Source organism: Oncorhynchus mykiss, chromosome 6 (assembly GCF_057628025.1).
Source record: "Oncorhynchus mykiss isolate SJ-2025 chromosome 6, ASM5762802v1, whole genome shotgun sequence".
NCBI classification, from domain to species: domain Eukaryota; kingdom Metazoa; phylum Chordata; class Actinopteri; order Salmoniformes; family Salmonidae; genus Oncorhynchus; species Oncorhynchus mykiss.
The window spans coordinates 5,706,241-5,724,867 of record NC_143027.1 but is presented as its reverse complement, the minus strand read 5'-3'; the positions used below and the strand labels follow the sequence as shown (position 1 = coordinate 5,724,867).

At 47.9% G+C, this 18,627-nt stretch overlaps 1 protein-coding gene across 1 annotated transcript in view; it reads left to right on the top strand.

Moving 5' to 3' along the window:
* LOC110525177 (extracellular matrix organizing protein FRAS1) overlaps positions 1–18,627 on the top strand; it is a 202,919-nt gene that overhangs the window by 101,172 nt on the left and 83,120 nt on the right. Inside the window, exons 32-34 of the mRNA XM_090239234.1 lie at positions 4,358–4,474; positions 4,684–4,798; positions 8,077–8,214. Of these exons, the coding sequence (XP_090095360.1) occupies positions 4,358–4,474; positions 4,684–4,798; positions 8,077–8,214 (370 nt within the window). The remainder of the gene's footprint in view (positions 1–4,357; positions 4,475–4,683; positions 4,799–8,076; positions 8,215–18,627) is intronic.

The window sequence follows — 18,627 nt, the reverse complement described above, 5'->3', positions numbered from 1 at the left end:
AAGGTATAACCCTGTCTAAAGGTATAACCCTGTCCTGTCTAAAGGTATAACCCTGTCCTGTCTAAAGGTATAACCCTGTCTAAAGGTATAACCCTGTCTAAAGGTATAACCCTGTCCTGTCTAAAGGTATAACCCTGTCCTGTCTAAAGGTATAACCCTGTCTAAAGGTATAATCCTGTCTAAAGGTATAACCCTGTCTAAAGGTATAACCCTGTCCTGTCTAAAGGTATAACCCTGTCCTGTCTAAAGGTATAACCCTGTCTAAAGGTATAACCCTGTCTAAAGGTATAACCCTGTCCTGTCTAAAGGTATAACCCTGTCCTGTCTAAAGGTATAACCCTGTCTAAAGGTATAACCCTGTCTAAAGGTATAATCCTGTCTAAAGGTATAACCCTGTCTAAAGGTATAACCCTGTCCTGTCTAAAGGTATAACCCTGTCTAAAGGTATAATCCTGTCTAAAGGTATAACCCTGTCTAAAGGTATAACCCTGTCTAAAGGTATAACCCTGTCTAAAGGTATAATCCTGTCTAAAGGTATAACCCTGTCTAAAGGTATAACCCTGTCCTGTCTAAAGGTATAACCCTGTCTAAAGGTATAACCCTGTCTAAAGGTATAACCCTGTCTGAAGGTATAACCCTGTCTAAAGGTATAACCCTGTCTAAAGGTATAATCCTGTCTAAAGGTATAATCCTGTCCTGTCTAAAGGTATAACCCTGTCTAAAGGTATAATCCTGTCTAAAGGTATAACCCTGTCCTGTCTAAAGGTATAATCCTGTCTAAAGGTATAACCCTGTCTAAAGGTAAAACCCTGTCCTGTCTAAAGGTATAGTCCTGTCTAAAGGTATAACCCTGTCTAAAGGTATAACCCTGTCCTGTCTAAAGGTATAGTCCTGTCTAAAGGTATAACCCTGTCTAAAGGTATAACCCTGTCTAAAGGTATAACCCTGTCCTGTCTAAAGGTATAACCCTGTCTAAAGGTATAACCCTGTCCTGTCTAAAGGTATAACCCTGTCTAAAGGTATAACCCTGTCCTGTCTAAAGGTATAACCCTGTCTAAAGGTATAACCCTGTCTAAAGGTATGACCCTGTCCTGTCTAAAGGTATAACCCTGTCTAAAGGTATAATCCTGTCTAAAGGTATAACCCTGTCTGAAGGTATAACCCTGTCTAAAGGTCTAACCCTGTCTAAAGGTATAACCCTGTCTAAAGGTATAACCCTGTCCTGTCTAAAGGTATAATCCTGTCTAAAGGTATAACCCTGTCTAAAGGTATAACCCTGTCTAAAGGTATAATCCTGTCTAAAGGTATAACCCTGTCTAAAGGTATAACCCTGTCTAAAGGTATAACCCTGTCCTGTCTAAAGGTATAACCCTGTCTAAAGGTATAACCCTGTCTAAAGGTATAACCCTGTCTAAAGGTATAACCCTGTCTAAAGGTATAACCCTGTCCTGTCTAAAGGTATAACCCTGTCTAAAGGTATAACCCTGTCTAAAGGTATAAATAACCCTGTCTAAAGGTATAATCCTGTCTAAAGGTATAACCCTGTCTAAAGGTATAACCCTGTCTAAAGGTATAACCCTGTCCTGTCTAAAGGTATAACCCTGTCTAAAGGTATAACCCTGTCTAAAGGTATAACCCTGTCTAAAGGTATAACCCTGTCTAAAGGTATAACCCTGTCCTGTCTAAAGGTATAACCCTGTCTAAAGGTATAACCCTGTCTAAAGGTATAATCCTGTCTGAAGGTATAACCCTGTCTAAAGGTATTACCCTGTCTAAAGGTATAGTCCTGTCTAAAGGTATAACCCTGTCTAAAGGTATAACCCTGTCCTGTCTAAAGGTATAGTCCTGTCTAAAGGTATAACCCTGTCTAAAGGTATAACCCTGTCTAAAGGTATAACCCTGTCTAAAGGTATAACCCTGTCTAAAGGTATAACACTGTCCTGTCTAAAGGTATAACCCTGTCTAAAGGTATAATCCTGTCTAAAGGTATAACCCTGTCTAAAGGTATAACACTGTCCTGTCTAAAGGTATTACCCTGTCTAAAGGTATAACCCTGTCTAAAGGTATAACCCTGTCTAAAGGTATAACACTGTCCTGTCTAAAGGTATAACCCTGTCTAAAGGTATTACCCTGTCTAAAGGTATAACCCTGTCCTGTCTAAAGGTATAACCCTGTCTAAAGGTATAACCCTGTCCTGTCTAAAGGTATAACCCTGTCTAAAGGTATTACCCTGTCTAAAGGTATAACCCTGTCCTGTCTAAAGGTATAATCCTGTCTAAAGGTATGACCCTGTCCTGTCTAAAGGTATAACCCTGTCCTGTCTAAAGGTATGACCCTGTCCTGTCTAAAGGTATAATCCTGTCTAAAGGTATAACCCTGTCTAAAGGTATAACCCTGTCTAAAGGTATGACCCTGTCCTGTCTAAAGGTATAACCCTGTCCTGTCTAAAGGTATAACCCTGTCTGAAGGTATAACCCTGTCTAAAGGTATAACCCTGTCTAAAGGTATAACCCTGTGTAAAGGTATCACCCTGTCTAAAGGTATAACCCTGTCTAAAGGTATAACGGTCCCTCTACCCTGTTACGGTTCCTCTACCCTGTTACGGTCTCTCTCCCCTGTTACGGTCCTCCAACCCTGTTACGGTCCTTCTACCCTGTTACGGTCCTTCTACCCTGTTACCCTCCTTCTACCCTGTTACGGTCTTTCTACCCTGTTACGGTCATTCTACCCTGTTACAGTCTTTCTACCCTGTTACGGTTCCCTCTACCCTGTTACAGTCCCTCGACCCTCCCTCTACCCTGTTACGGTCCTTCTACCCTCTTACAGTCTTTCTACCCTGTTACGGTTCCCTCTACCCTGTTACGGTCCTTCTACCCTGTTACAGGCCTCTACCCTGTTATGGTCCCTCTACCCTGTTACAATTCCCCTACCCTGTTACGGTTCTGCTACCCTGTTACGGTCCTTCTACCCTGTTACAGTCCTTCTACCCTGTTACGGTTCTGCTACCCTGTTACGGCCCTCTACCCTGTTACGGTCCTACTACCCTGTTACGGTCCTTCTACCCTCCTTCTACCCTGTAACCCTCCCGCTACCCTGTTACACTCCCTCTACCCTGTTACGGTCCTCCTACCCTGTTACGGTCCTTCTACCCTGTTATGGTCCCTCTACCCTGTTACAATTCCCCTACCCTGTTACGGTTCTGCTACCCTGTTACAGTCCTTCTACCCTGTTACAGTCCTTCTACCCTGTTACGGTTCTGCTACCCTGTTACGGTCCTCTACCCTGTAACCCTCCTTCTACCCTGTTACGGTCTTTCTACCCTGTTACGGTCATTCTACCCTGTTACAGTCTTTCTACCCTGTTACGGTTCCCTCTACCCTGTTACAGTCCCTCGACCCTCCCTCTACCCTGTTACGGTCCTTCTACCCTCTTACAGTCTTTCTACCCTGTTACGGTTCCCTCTACCCTGTTACGGTCCTTCTACCCTGTTACAGGCCTCTACCCTGTTATGGTCCCTCTACCCTGTTACAATTCCCCTACCCTGTTACGGTTCTGCTACCCTGTTACGGTCCTTCTACCCTGTTACAGTCCTTCTACCCTGTTACGGTTCTGCTACCCTGTTACGGCCCTCTACCCTGTTACGGTCCTACTACCCTGTTACGGTCCTTCTACCCTCCTTCTACCCTGTAACCCTCCCGCTACCCTGTTACACTCCCTCTACCCTGTTACGGTCCTCCTACCCTGTTACGGTCCTTCTACCCTGTTATGGTCCCTCTACCCTGTTACAATTCCCCTACCCTGTTACGGTTCTGCTACCCTGTTACAGTCCTTCTACCCTGTTACAGTCCTTCTACCCTGTTACGGTTCTGCTACCCTGTTACGGTCCTCTACCCTGTAACCCTCCTTCTACCCTCCTTCTACCCTCCTTCTTTCCTGTAACCCTCCTTCTACCCTGTTACGGGGCTTCTACCCTGTTACAGTCCTTCTATCCTACCTCTACCCTGTTACGGTCTCCTACCCTGTAACCCTCCTTCTACCCTCCTTCTACCCTGTAACCCTCCTGCTAACCTGTTACACTCCCTCTACCCTGTTACGATCCTTCTACCCTGTTACGGGGCTTCTACCCTGTTACGGTCCTCCTACCCTGTCACGGTCCTTCTACCCTGTTACAGTCCTCCTACCCTGTTACAGTCCTACCCTGTTACAGTCCTCCTACCCTGTTACAGTCCTCCTACCCTGTTACGGTTCTCCTACCCTGTTACAGTCCTTACATAATAGTAGTTATATGCAGTATGCTGAATCTTGCTGAAGATAAAGGTTTGTTGTGATGATTCAAAATGGCCTCATCTTCTTCCAGGTGACCAGTGAGGGTTCTCCAGACACGCTGAGTGATGATCAGACCTTCACCATCGGAGTGATGCCTGAACTCCCAGGGTTCCCCCAGCTAGCACCTGCCTGTGACCTACAGATGACTGTAAGGGAGAAACAGGGCTAGGGGGAAAATCTCACTGTGGCATAGGCACCAATGATTGTGTGTGTGTGTGTGTGTGTGTGTGTGTGTGTGTGTGTGTGTGTATGTGTGTGTGTGTGTGTGTGTGTGTATGTGTGTGTGTGTGGGTATGTGTGTGTGGGTATGTGTGTGTGTGTGTGTGTGTGTGTGTGTGTGTGTGTGTGTCCATGCAGGCTCTGGAAGATCGTGTGACCGTACTAACACCCACAGATTTGTCCTTTGTGGACTCTGAGACTCCCAGTGAAAAGCTGGTCTACAACATCACCAGACCCCTACCTCAGGAACAAGGTAATCTACACACACACGCACACACACACACACACACACACACACACACACACACACACACACACACACACACACACACACACACACACACACCTACACACACACAAATACAGTACATCCATCTCACACACACTTCTCAATACAGGAGCAGACAGGAGGGGACAGGAGCAGACAGGAGGGGACAGGAGCAGACAGGAGGGGACAGGAGGGGACAGGAGACGACAGGAACAGACAGGAGGGGACAGGAGCAGACAGGAAGGGACAGGAGCAGACAGGAGCAGACAGGAAGGGACAGGAGGGGACAGGAGGGGACAGGAGCAGACAGGAAGGGACAGGAGGGGATAGGAGCAGACAGGAGGGGACAGGAGCAGACAGGAGGGGACAGGAGCAGACAGGAGGGGACAGGAGGGGACAGGAGGGGACAGGAGCAGACAGGAGCGGACAGGAGCGTACAGGAGCGGACAGGAGGGGACAGGAGCAGACAGGAGGGGACTGGAGCAGACAGGAGGGGACAGGAGCAGACAGGAGGGGACAGGAGGGGACAAGAGCGTACAGCAGCGGACAGGAGGGGACAGGAGCAGACAGGAGGGGACAGGAGCAGACAGGAGGGGACTGGAGCAGACAGGAGGGGACAGGAGGGGACAGGAGCAGACAGGAGGGGACTGGAGCAGACAGGAGGGGACAGGAGCAGACAGGAGGGGACAGGAGGGGACAGGAGCAGACAGGAGGGGACAGGAGCAGACAGGAGCAGACAGGAGGGGACAGGAGGGGACAGGAGCAGACAGGAGCGGACAGGAGCGTACAGGAGCGGACAGGAGGGGACAGGAGCAGACAGGAGGGGACTGGAGCAGACAGGAGGGGACAGGAGCAGACAGGAGGGGACAGGAGGGGACAAGAGCGGACAGGAGGGGACAGGAGGGGGCAGGAGGGGACAGGAGCAGACAGGAAGGGACAGGAAAGGACAGGAGCAGACAGGAGCAGACAGGAAGGGACAGGAAGGGACAAGAGCAGACAGGAGCAGACAGGAAGGGACAGGAGGGGACAGGAGCAGACAGAAGGGGTGAGGAGGGGACAGGAGCAGACAGGAGGGGACAGAAGCAGACAGGAGGGGACAGGAGGGGACAGGAGCAGACAGGAGGGGACAGGGGGGGACAGGAGGGGACAGGAGCAGACAGGAGCAGACAGGAGGGGACAGGAGGGGACAGGAGCAGACAGGAGGGGTCAGGAGGGGACAGGAGCAGACAGGAGGGGACAGAAGCAGACAGGAGGGGACAGGAGGGGACAGGAGGGGACAGGAGCGGACAGAAGGGGACAGGAGACGACAGGAGACGACAGGAGACGACAGGAGGGGACGTACTCATGTAAACTACTTCATATCCACTGTCAAAGACGATGGAAGGAGGACGCCCAGTTAGAACTAACTATTACTACAGTGCCTTGCAAAAGATTCCCCCCCTAGCTGGTTTTTCCTATTTTGTTTCATGTATTTTAAATACATTTTGGGGGGGATTGGACATACACAAAATAGTCCAACTTGATGAAGTGAAATTTTAAAAAATTACTTGTTTCAAAAATCAAAACAAAAAAATAAATAGCAAAAGTGGTACGTGTGTACAGTATGTATTCACCCCCTTTGCTATGAATCCCCTCAATAAGATCTGGTGCAACCAATTACCTTCAGAAGTCACATAATTAGTTAAATAAAGTCCACCTGTGTGCGCACTCTGTGTCAAGTGATCTCAGTATATAGTATATACCTGTTCTGAAAGGCCCCAGAGTCTGCAACACCACTAAGCAAGGGGCACCACCACTAAGCAAGGGGCACCACCACTAAGCAAGGGGCACCACCACTAAGCAAGGGGCACCACCACTAAGCAAGGGGCACCACCACTAAGCAAGGGGCACCACCAAGGAAGCGACACCAGGAAGACCAAGGAGCTCTCCAAACAGGTCAGGGACAAAGTTTTGGAGAAGTACGGATCAGGGTTGGGTTATAAAAATATATCCGAAACTTTGAACATCCCATGGAGCTCCATTAAATCCATTATTAAAAAATGGGAAGAATATGGCACCACAACAAACCTGCCAAGAGAGGGCCGCCCACCAAAACTCCAGGCAAGGAAGGGCATTAATCAGAGAGGCAACAAAGAGACCAAAGATAACCCTGAAGGAGCTGCAAAGCTCCACAGCAGAGATTGGAATATCTGTCTATATGACCACTTTAAGCCGCACACTCCACAGAGCTGGGCTTTACGAAAGAGTGGCCAGAAAAAAAGCCATTGCTTAAAGAAAAAAATAAGCAAACACATTTGGTGTTCGCCAAAAGGCAAGTGAGAGACTCCCCAAACATACGGAACAAGGTACTCTGGTCAGACTAAAATTGAGCTTTTTGGCCATTAAGAAAAACACTATGTCTGGCGCAAACCCAACACCCTGAGAACCCCATCCCCACAGTGAAGCATGGTGGTGGCAGCATCATGTTGTGGAGATGTTTTTCATCAGCAGGGACTGGGAAACTGGTCAGAATTGAAGGATTGATGGATGGCGCTAAATACAGGGAAATTCTTGAGGGAAACCTGTTTCAGTCTTCAAGAGATTTGACACTGGGACAGAGGTTCACCTTCCAGCAGGACAATGACCCTAAGCAACACTCGAGTGGTTTAAGGGGAAACATTTACATGTATTTGAATGACCTAGTCAAAGCCCAGACCTCAATCCAATTGAGAATCTGTGGTATGACTTGAAGATTGCTGTACACCAGCGGAACCCATCCTACTTGAAGGAGCTCGAGCAGTTTTGGCTTGAAGAATGGGCAAAAATCCCAGTGGCTAGACATACAACAAGAGACTTGCAGCTGTAATTGCTGCGAAAGGTGGCTCTACAAAGTATTGACTTAGGGGGGTGAATAGTTATGCACGCTCAAGTTTTCTGTTTTCTTGTCTTATTTCTTGTTTGTTTCACAATAAAAAATATGTTGCATCTTCAAAGTGGTAGGCATGTTGTGTAAATCAAATGATACAACCCCCCCAAAAATCTATTTTATTTCCAGGTTGTAAGGCAACAAAATAGGAAAAATGCCAAGGGGGCTGAATACTTTCGCTACCAGTCCAGCTGGAAATCTGATTTTAAGATAACCCTTAACCTTAGCCACTAAACCTAACCTTTACTTAAATTGATACCAAAAAGCTATATTCTTTTTCAGCCAATTTTGACTTTGTAGCTTGTACACGTATTAGGAAGCCCCGAACACGGGATCCATAATGAACTGACGTCCTCAGGTTCTGTGGAACATCGTGACAGACCCTACAACTCAGTGTCCTTCTTCACCCAAGCTGACGTTAACCAGGGCCGGATCCTGTACCGCCCTCCGCAGGCCCCCTCTCACCTCCAGGAGCACTACCAATACTCCTTCACTGGTGAGTAAACACCAATGACTGTATACACGACAAAGCCATCGATCACGCGACACCATTCATTCCTATGTGAATGTTCCATAGCACATTGAAGGTAAATGAAGTCGGTTAAGATGGAGTCTCATGGAGACATACCATGCGCCGTTTGAAGTATTCCAGGAAGTGACTTTGCAGGCTAGCTCAGTGCTGCCCCCTCTCATTGAGCAACTGAAGTTGAAGGCCAACCTGGGTACTGCAGGCCTCCGTTAGCAACCTCGGAACAACCTTCCGTTAGCAACCTTATCTACTCTGTGTGGTTTTATTTAAAGAATATTTGGGTCAAGGACATACAGCACATCAGTTGCATTAGAACCAATTATTGGTACCACGATTGTTTTATTTTTTACAATTATTTACACTAAGATTGACGTTCTTCCATTCACTATAACGGCGGATCCTGTTTTCCATAAACAATGCCTGCAGTACCGCGGTCGGCCTTAAACTCCCGTGGCTTCAATGAGAGGGAGCAGTCGTTCTCCTCTGGTACACACACACACACACACACACACACACACACACACACACACACACACACACATACACACACACACACACACACACACACACACACACATATGCAGGCAGTGCCAGGCGCACACACACCGCCGAGCACGTAGTTAGATCCCCCCTCCCATTTAAACAAACTTTGACCCCAGTCTCTCACATTAACACAGCATTAAAAGTAAACCAGTCGCACTCAGTGACGCTGTTGTTAACGGGCTGTAAAGTGCAACTGGGTAACCATGGTGATCCCTTGTTCATTTTTTCTGTTTAGATTTCACAAAGATTGCAATATTCACACAGCTCACTGGAATGAGGCCACAGCCTCAGAAGGCTATAGGGAGGTTGGATTGTAAGGTAGAACTGTCTCTGACGGAAAACAACTGCATGAGATGGTTTCAGGGACATAGATTACTTCTGGTTACTGGCCCAACGCTCTAACCACTAGGCTACCTACGTTTCAGGGAACTAGATTACTTCTGGTTACTGGCCCAACGCTCTAACCACTAGGCTACCTGCGTTTCAGGGAACTAGATTACTTCTGGTTACTGGCCCAACGCTCTAACCACTAGGCTACCTGCGTTTCAGGGACCTAGATTACTTCTGGTTACTGGCCCAACGCTCTAACCACTAGGCTACCTGCGTTTCAGGGACACAGATTACTTCTGGTTACTGGCCCAACGCTCTAACCACTAGGCTACCTGCGTTTCAGGGAACTAGATTACTTCTGGTTACTGGCCCAACGCTCTAACCACTAGGCTACCTGCGTTTCAGGGAACTAGATTACTTCTGGTTACTGGCCCAACGCTCTAACCACTAGGCTACCTGCGTTTCAGGGAACTAGATTACTTCTGGTTACTGGCCCAACGCTCTAACCACTAGGCTACCTACGTTTCAGGGAACTAGATTACTTCTGGTTACTGGCCCAACGCTCTAACCACTAGGCTACCTGCGTTTCAGGGAACTAGATTACTTCTGGTTACTGGCCCAACGCTCTAACCACTAGGCTACCTACGTTTCAGGGAACTAGATTACTTCTGGTTACTGGCCCAACGCTCTAACCACTAGGCTACCTGCGTTTCAGGGAACTAGATTACTTCTGGTTACTGGCCCAACGCTCTAACCACTAGGCTACCTGCGTTTCAGGGAACTAGATTACTTCTGGTTACTGGCCCAACGCTCTAACCACTAGGCTACCTGCGTTTCAGGGAACTAGATTACTTCTGGTTACTGGCCCAACACTCTAACCACTAGGCTACCTGCGTTTCAGGGAACTAGATTACTTCTGGTTACTGGCCCAACGCTCTAACCACTAGGCTACCTACGTTTCAGGGAACTAGATTACTTCTGGTTACTGGCCCAACGCTCTAACCACTAGGCTACCTGCGTTTCAGGGAACTAGATTACTTCTGGTTACTGGCCCAACGCTCTAACCACTAGGCTACCTACGCTTCAGGGACATAGATTACTTCTGGTTACTGGCCCAACGCTCTAACCACTAGGCTACCTGCGTTTCAGGGAACTAGATTACTTCTGGTTACTGGCCCAACGCTCTAACCACTAGGCTACCTGCGTTTCAGGGAACTAGATTACTTCTGGTTACTGGCCCAACGCTCTAACCACTAGGCTACCTGCGTTTCAGGGAACTAGATTACTTCTGGTTACTGGCCCAACGCTCTAACCACTAGGCTACCTGCGCTTCAGGGACATAGATTACTTTCGGTTACTGGCCCAACGCTCTAACCACTAGGCTACCTGCGTTTCAGGGAACTAGATTACTTCTGGTTACTGGCCCAACGCTCTAACCACTAGGCTACCTGCGTTTCAGGGAACTAGATTACTTTTGGTTACTGGCCCAACGCTCTAACCACTAGGCTACTTGCGTTTCAGGGAACTAGATTACTTTTGGTTACTGGCCCAACGCTCTAACCACTAGGCTACCTGCGTTTCAGGGACCTAGATGATTTATGGTTACTGGCCCAACGCTCTATTCAGTAGGCTGAATAAAGACTTGCTAAACTGTCGAAATTCATCATTTTGACATGTCCCTTCTAGGAAGATTTTAACCCACTTATTCCCAAAATGTCTCCAAGTTTGACCATCGTTGTAAAGGCCCAGTTATTGTTGCTGCTTTGACAAAGTAATTTCTGAAGACTATTATTTATATTTAATGTAATTAAGTGATGCATTTACACCTGTCCCTCAATTTTAACCCAGTTATGCCCCCAAAAAATATTTACCCCTTTAAAAGTGAAATGATTCACTGCAGATGACATCGTTTGAGTCTTCTGAACAGCATGGTATAAAAGTCAGTCTTCTTGTCAACCCCTTTGTCCCTCATTTCATGTTAGGAAACTTGAATTTGATTAACCGTTTATTATGTGTGGAACACACTGTATGTGTAATTCCTAACACCATGTGGCCCCTGCATGTTCTTCACCACATGAGGAGTAATGGCCGATCTTCACCTAAAACATCAACCCTGTTATCGTCCACCTTGTTATCGTCCACCCTGTTATCGTCCACCCTGTTATCGTCAACCCTGTTATCGTCAACTCTGTTATCGTCAACCCTGTTATCGTCAAACCTGTTATCGTCAACCCTGTTATCGTCAACCTTGTTATCGTCAACCCTGTTATCGTCAACCCTGTTATCGTCAACCCTGTTATCGTCCACCCTGTTATCGTCAACCCTGTTATCGTCAACCCTGTTATCGTCAACCCTGTTATCGTCAACCCTGTTATCGTCAACCCTGTTATCGTCAACCCTGTTATCGTTATCGTCAACCCTGTTATCGTCCACCCTGTTATCGTCAACCCTGTTATCATCAACCCTGTTATCGTCAACCCTGTTATCGTTATCGTCAACCCTGTTATCGTCAGCCCTGTTATCGTCAACTCTGTTATCGTCAACCCTGTTATCGTCAACCTTGTTATCGTCAACCCTGTTATCGTCAACCCTGTTATCGTCAACCCTGTTATCGTCAACCCTGTTATCGTCAACCCTGTTATCGTCAACCTTGTTATCGTCAACCCTGTTATCGTCCACCCTGTTATCGTCAACCCTGTTATCGTCAACCCTGTTATCGTCAACCCTGTTATCGTCAACCCTGTTATCGTTAACCCTGTTATCGTTATCGTCAACCCTGTTATCGTCCACCCTGTTATCGTCAACCCTGTTATCATCAACCCTGTTATCGTCAACCCTGTTATCGTTATCGTCAACCCTGTTATCGTCAGCCCTGTTATCGTCAACTCTGTTATCGTCAACTCTGTTATCGTCCACCCTGTTATCGTCAACCCTGTTAAAGGCCCAATTAACTTCATCAGTTTGATATTATATGTGAGTTTATTTGTACAAGGGATACTTAAACGATAAGACAATGTTGGATTTTTCGCAAACATGCTTTTAAATAATAGTTAAGAAGTTACACAAGTGTCTGTCAACAGAGTTAGTACAAGTCAGGGTGGTACAAGTCCAGATACAATGCTCTTAATTCATATGATTTTAATGTCTGAGATGGGGAAAAGGGGTTTTTCCCGTAGGCTAAACATATCCTCCGTACAATTCAATGTTGAAAGAACAGATTTTTTTAAAGAACATGAAATTAAAATTAAAATAACATTTAAAATAACATTTCTTTAAAGTTTGCATGTCCTAAAGGCTCCCACTTCGTGGAACGACCCAGTTATTTACTTCAACTTTATCTCCATTCATGCTCTATTTTGCCTGGTAACGGTGACTTAGTTTAGTAACTTAGATTGACCATCCTCTACGTGTCTGTGGTACAGAAGAAGATGGACGGAAGTTTAACCGTATTAAATCATCGTGTATTGTTTCCTCTAGGTCTCCCAAAATCGCTGAATATCTATTTCACAGCTATATATTATATTACCTCTACGGCTGTGGCTTAGAGAGGAGGGCAATCATACACTTCCTCTCCACCTCCTCCTCCCCTCGTCCTCGTCCTCCTCCATTCGTCCTCATCCTTCTCCTCCTGCTCCTCTTCTCTTGCCCTTCCCCTCCTCCTCCTCTTCTCCTTCTCTACCTCCTCGTCTCCTCCTCCTGCTCCTATCCTCCTTCTCCTCCTCCTCCTCTCCTCGTCATGTTCCTCTCCCCCTTGTCCTCCTCTCCTCCTCCTCCTCCTGCTCCTCTCCTCCTCTCTTCCTCCTCTCCTACTCCTCTCTTCCTCCTCTCCTCCGTCTCTTCCTCTTCTCTTCCTCCTCTCCTCCTCCTCCTCCTCTCCTCCTTCTCCTCCTCTCCTCCTCCTGTTCCTCTCCCCCTTCTCCTCTCCTCCTCCTCCTCCTCCTGCTCCTCTCCTCCTGCTCCTGCTCCTCTCCTCTCCTCCTCCTCATCCTCTCCTCCTCTCCTCCTCTACTCCTCCTCTCTTCCTCCTCTCCTCCTTCTCTTCCTCTTTCTCCTCTCCTCCTCCTCCTCCCCTCCTTCTCTTCCTCTTCCTCCTCTCCTCCTCCTCTCCTCCTCTCCTCCTCCTCCTCTCCTCCTTTTCCTCTCCTCTCTCCTCCTCTCTTCCTCCTCCTTCTCTTCCTCCTCCTCTTCCTCCTCCTGCTCCTCTCCTCCTCCTCCTCTCTTCCTCCTCTCCTCCTCCTCTCTTCCTCCTCTCCTCCTTCTCTTCCTCTTCCTCCTTTCCTCCTCCTCTCCTCCTCCTGTTCCTCTCCGCCTTCTCCTCCTCTCCTCCTCCTCCTGCTCCTCTCCTCCTGCTCCTGCTCCTCTCCTCCTCTCCTCCCCTCTCCCCCCTCATACTCTCTTCCTCCTCTCCTCCTTCTCCTCCCCTTCCTCCTCTCCTCCTCCTCCTCTCCTCCTTCTCTTCCTCTTCCTCCTCTCCTCCTCTCCTCCTCTCCTCCTCCTCCTCTCCTCATCCTGTTCCTCTCCTTCTCTCTTCCTCCTCCTTCTCTTCATCCTCCTCCTCCTCCTCCTCCTCCTGCGCCTCTCCTCCTCCTGTTCCTCTCCTCCTCTCTTCCTTCTGCTCCTCTCCTCCTTCTCTTCCTCCTCCTCTCCTCCTCCTCTCCTCCTCATGTTCCTCTCCTCCTCCTCCTCCTCCTCCTCCTCCTCCTCCTCTCCTCCTCCGGTTCCTCTCCTCCTCTCTTCCTGCTCAATCTCTACCCCCTCCTCCTCCTGTTCCTCTCCTCCTTCTCCTCCCCCTGCTCCTCTCCTCCTCCTGTTCCTCTCCACCTCTCTTCCTCCTGCTCCTCTCCTCCTTCTCTTCTTCCTCTCCTCCTCCTCCTCCTCCTCTCCTCCTCCTCCTTCTCTCCTCCTCCTGTTCCTCTCCTCCTCCTCCTGCTCCTCTCCTCCTCCCCTCCTCCTGTTCCTCTCCTCCTCCTCTCTTCCTCCTCCTTCTCTTCCTCCTCCTTCTATTCCTCCTCCTTCTCTTCCTCCTCCTTCTCTTCCTCCTCCTCCTCCTGTTCCTCCTCCTCCTCCTCCTCCTCCTCCTCCTGTTCCTTTCCTCCTCCTCTCTTCCTCCTCCTTCTCTTCCTCCTCCTCCTCCTGCTGTTCCTCTCCTCCTTCTCCTCCTCCTGCTGTTCCTCTCCTCCTTCTCCTCCTCCTGTTCCTCTCCTCCTCCTCTCCTCCTCCTGTTCCTCTCCTCCTCCTCTCTTCCTCCTCCTTCTCTTCCTCCTCCTCCTCCTGCTGTTCCTCTCCTCCTTCTCCTCCTCCTGCTCCTCTCCTCCTCTCACTCAATCATGATTGTTCTTTCCTCCACCATACCTTTACACCCTCGTTTCATCCCCCTTTCTGTCACTTCACTGATCCTACTTGAGTGGGCTCTCTCCTCAATCGTTCTGTAAAAAAAATTCCGTCAAGGTTGTTTATGGGTCTATCCAGGAGAGATGTGATTTTTGTTATTTTTGTCTCTCGCTCTGTCTCTTGCGCTCTCGATCTCTCTACTCTCGTTCACTCCCCTCTCTCTCTCTTTCTCTCTCTCCTCCTCCTGCTTCTATCCTCCTCCTCCTCCTCCTATCCTCCTCCTCCCATCATCCTCCTCCTCGTCCTCCTCCTCCACCTCCTCCTTCTCTTCCTCCTCCTGTTCCTCTCCTCCTTCTCCTTCTCCTGATCCTATCATCCTCCTCTCCTCCTTCTCTTCCTCCTCCTGTTCCTCTCCTCCCCCTCCTGCTCCTCTCCTCCTCTCCTCCTCCTGTTCCTCTCCTCCTCCTCTCTTCCTCCTCCTCCTCTCCTCCTCCTGTTCATCTCCTCCTGTTCCTCTCCTCCTTCTCCTCCTCCTGCTCCTCTCCTCCTCCTCCTGTTCCTCTCCTCCTTCTCCTCCTCCTGTTCCTCTCCTCCTCCTCCCCCTCCTCCTCCTCCTGTTCTTCTCCTCCTCCTGTTCCTCTCCTCCTCCTGTTCCTCTCCTCCTTCTCCTCCTCCTGTTCCTCTCCTCCTTCTCCTCCTCCTGCTCTTCCCCTCCTCCTCCTGTTCCTCTCCTCCTTCTCCTCCTCCTGTTCCTATCCTCCTCCTCCCCCTCCTCCTCCTCCTGTTCCTCTCCTCCTCCTGCTCCTCTCCTCCTCTCACTCAATCATGATTGTTCTTTCCTCTCGATCATGATTGTTCATTCCCTTTATTTCATCTCCTTTCCATCACTTCACGGATCCCACTTGATTTTTTGTCTGTCTCTTGCGCTCTCGATCTCTCTACTCTCGTTCACTCCCTCTCTCTCTCTCTCTCTCTCTCTCTCTCTCTCTCTCTCTCTGTCTCTCTCGCTCTCTTTCTCTCTGTGTCCCTCTCTCTCTCTCTCTCTCTCTCTCTCTCTCTCGTTCTCTCTCTCTCTCTGTCTCTCTTTCTCTCTGTGTCCCTCTCTCCCTCTCTGTCCCTCTCTCCCTCTCTCTCGTTCTCTCTCTAGCCACGACTGTCTCTCAGAACCAAAGTTCTGTCCCTACCGGTTTAATTAATGGTGCTGGGTTTCTGTCTGTTCTCAATGACACTGTACATGCTGTATACTTAGCTGACTGTGTGTCTAGATACATCTCTTCTCTATTATCTTCATTCTGTACGCAGCCGGTACAGCCAGCGCAACAGAGTACGGTAACTACAGTCTCTAGTAACTACGGTAACTACAGCCAGTGCAACAGAGTACGGTAACTACAGTCAGTACAGTAACTACAGTCAGTAGTAACTACGGTAACTACAGCCAGTGCAACAGAGTACGGTAACTACAGTCAGTAGTAGCTACAGTCAGTACAGTAACTACAGTCAGTAGTAACTACAGTAACTACAGCCAGTATAATAACTACAAGAGTACAGTAACTACAGTCAGTACAGTAACTACAGACAGTATATTAACTACATACAGTATATTACAGTAACTACAGATGTTACATTACAGTAACTACAGACATTATATTACAGTAACTACAGACAATTTATTACAGTAACTACAGACAATTACATCAGTATTTAGTTTTTTTTGTGTGTTATTTCTTAACGATTTTTTTGTGTTATTATATACAGCCGGTAAGAACTGTTGGATATCAGAGCGGCAGTAAGTCACCAGCATTACGACCAGCAATACGGCTTTCCCGAATTGGATCCTTTGTTCGTTCCCCCCAGGGCAATTGAACTTATCCTAGAGGCTGCTCCAAGAAGCCCCCGGCAGAGAAGAGGTATTCAGAGTGGACATCTAGTCCGACTCGGGAGGCGTGCACACCATCCACCGCTTCTGAGTAAATGACTTGCTAATGTTCAGTCTCTGGACAATAAAAGTAGACGAGCTCAGGGCGAGGATCTCCTTCCAGAGAGACAACAGGGACTGTAACGTACTCTTGTTTCACGGAATCATGGCTCTCTCCAGATATACTGTCCCCGTCGATACAGCCAGCTGGGTTCTCAGTTCATCCCGCAGGCAGGAATAAAGAACTCTCCGGGAAGAAGAAAAGCGTTGGTGTATGTTTCATGATTAACGGTGCAAACAGGAAACCACATATCCTGAGGCCACATTTTATTGTAGCTGGGGATGTTCACAAAGCAAATTTGAGGAAAACGTTCTATCAACACATTGACTGTAGTACAAGGACCTCCCCTAACCTCCCTTTGGCAAATCTGATCACAAATCAATTTTTCTCCTTCCTTCCTATAGGCAGAAACTCAAACAGGAAGTACCCATGCTAAGGTCTATTCAACCCATGCTAAGGTCTATTCCAATCGGAATCCACGCTTCAAAATTGTTTTGTTCACGCGGACTGGGATATGTTCCGGGTTGCCTCTGAGAATAACATTGATGAATACACAGATACGGTGACTGAGTTCATCAAGGAAGTGTATAGAAGATGTTGTATCCAGTGTGACTATTAAAACCTACCCAAATCAGAAACGAAAAACTGAAAGTGCGAACCACCTCATTTAACCATGGAAAGGTGACTGGGAACATGGCCGAATACAAACAGCATAGTTATTCCCTCCGTAATGCAATCAAACAGGCAAAACGCTAGTACAGAGACAAAGTGGAGTCGCAATTCAACGGCTCAGACACAAGGGTCTACAGACTACAGATTGAAAACCAGCCATGTCGCGGACACCGCTGTCTTGCTCTCGGACATGCTAAACACCTTCTTCGCCTGTTTTGAGGATAACACAGCTCCCAAAGACTGGAGGGCTCTCCGTGGCCGATGTGAGTAAGCCTTCCCTCGCAAGGCAGTCGGCCAAGACGGCAATCCTAGCTGCATCCTCAGAGCATGCACAGACCAGTTGGCTGGAGTGTTTACGGACATATTCAATCTCTTCATATCCCCGTCTGTTCGCACTTGCTTCAAGATGTTCAGCCATTGTTCCTGTACCCAAGAAACCAAAGGTAACTGTCATCATGAAGTGCTATGAGAGGCTACCTTTACCTTTACCTTACCCTAGACCCCTTCAATTTGCTTACTGCCCCAATAGATCCACAGACGATGCAAATGGCCATCACCCTGCACACCGCCATAACCCATCTGGACGAGAGGAATACCTTTGTAAGAATTCTGTTCATTGACTACAGCTCAGCATTCAACACCATAGTACCCTCCAAGCTCATCATTAAGCTTGGGGCCCTGTGTCTGAACCCCACCCTATGAAAATGGGTCCTGGACTTGCTGACGGGCCGCCCCCAGGTTGTGAAGGTAGGAAACAACACCTGCACTTTGCTGATCCTCAACACAGGGGTCCCACGAGTGTGCGTGCTCAGCCCCCTCCTGTACTTCCTGTTCACCCATGACTGCGTGACAACGCACGCCTCCAACTCAATCGTTAAGTTTTCAGACGACACAACAGTAGTAGCCCTGATTACCCACAATGATGAGACAACCTACAGGGAGGAGGTGATGGCCCTGGGAGAGTGGTGTCAGGAAAAGCTGTCATCAAGGAAAAGGGTGGCTACTTTTAAGAATTGTTCGGTTACTACATGATTCCATATGTGTTATTTCATAGTGTTGATGTCTTCACTATTATTCTAAGATGTAGAAAATAGTAAAAATAAAGAAAAACCCTGAATGAGTAGTTGTGTCTAAACTTCTGACTGGTACTGAATGTGTACAGAGAAACCGTCAAGCGTTGTGAGATCCTCAAGAGTTTCCGTTCTTTAATATCTATCATTTTAGCTTTGATTTAGTTTCTTTTCCCCATCTGTCCATTTTCACTTGTTTATTTCACCTTTCATACTGTACCTTTCATACTGTACCGTTCATACTGTACTGTTCATACTATACCGTTCATACTGTACCGTTCATACTGTACTGTACCTTTCACACTGTACCGTTAATACTGTACCTTTCATACCGTACCGTTCATACTGTACCTTTCATACTGTACCGTTCATACTGTACCGTTCATACTGTACTGTACCTTTCACACTGTACCGTTAATACTGTACCTTTCATACTGTACCGTTCATACTGTACCGTT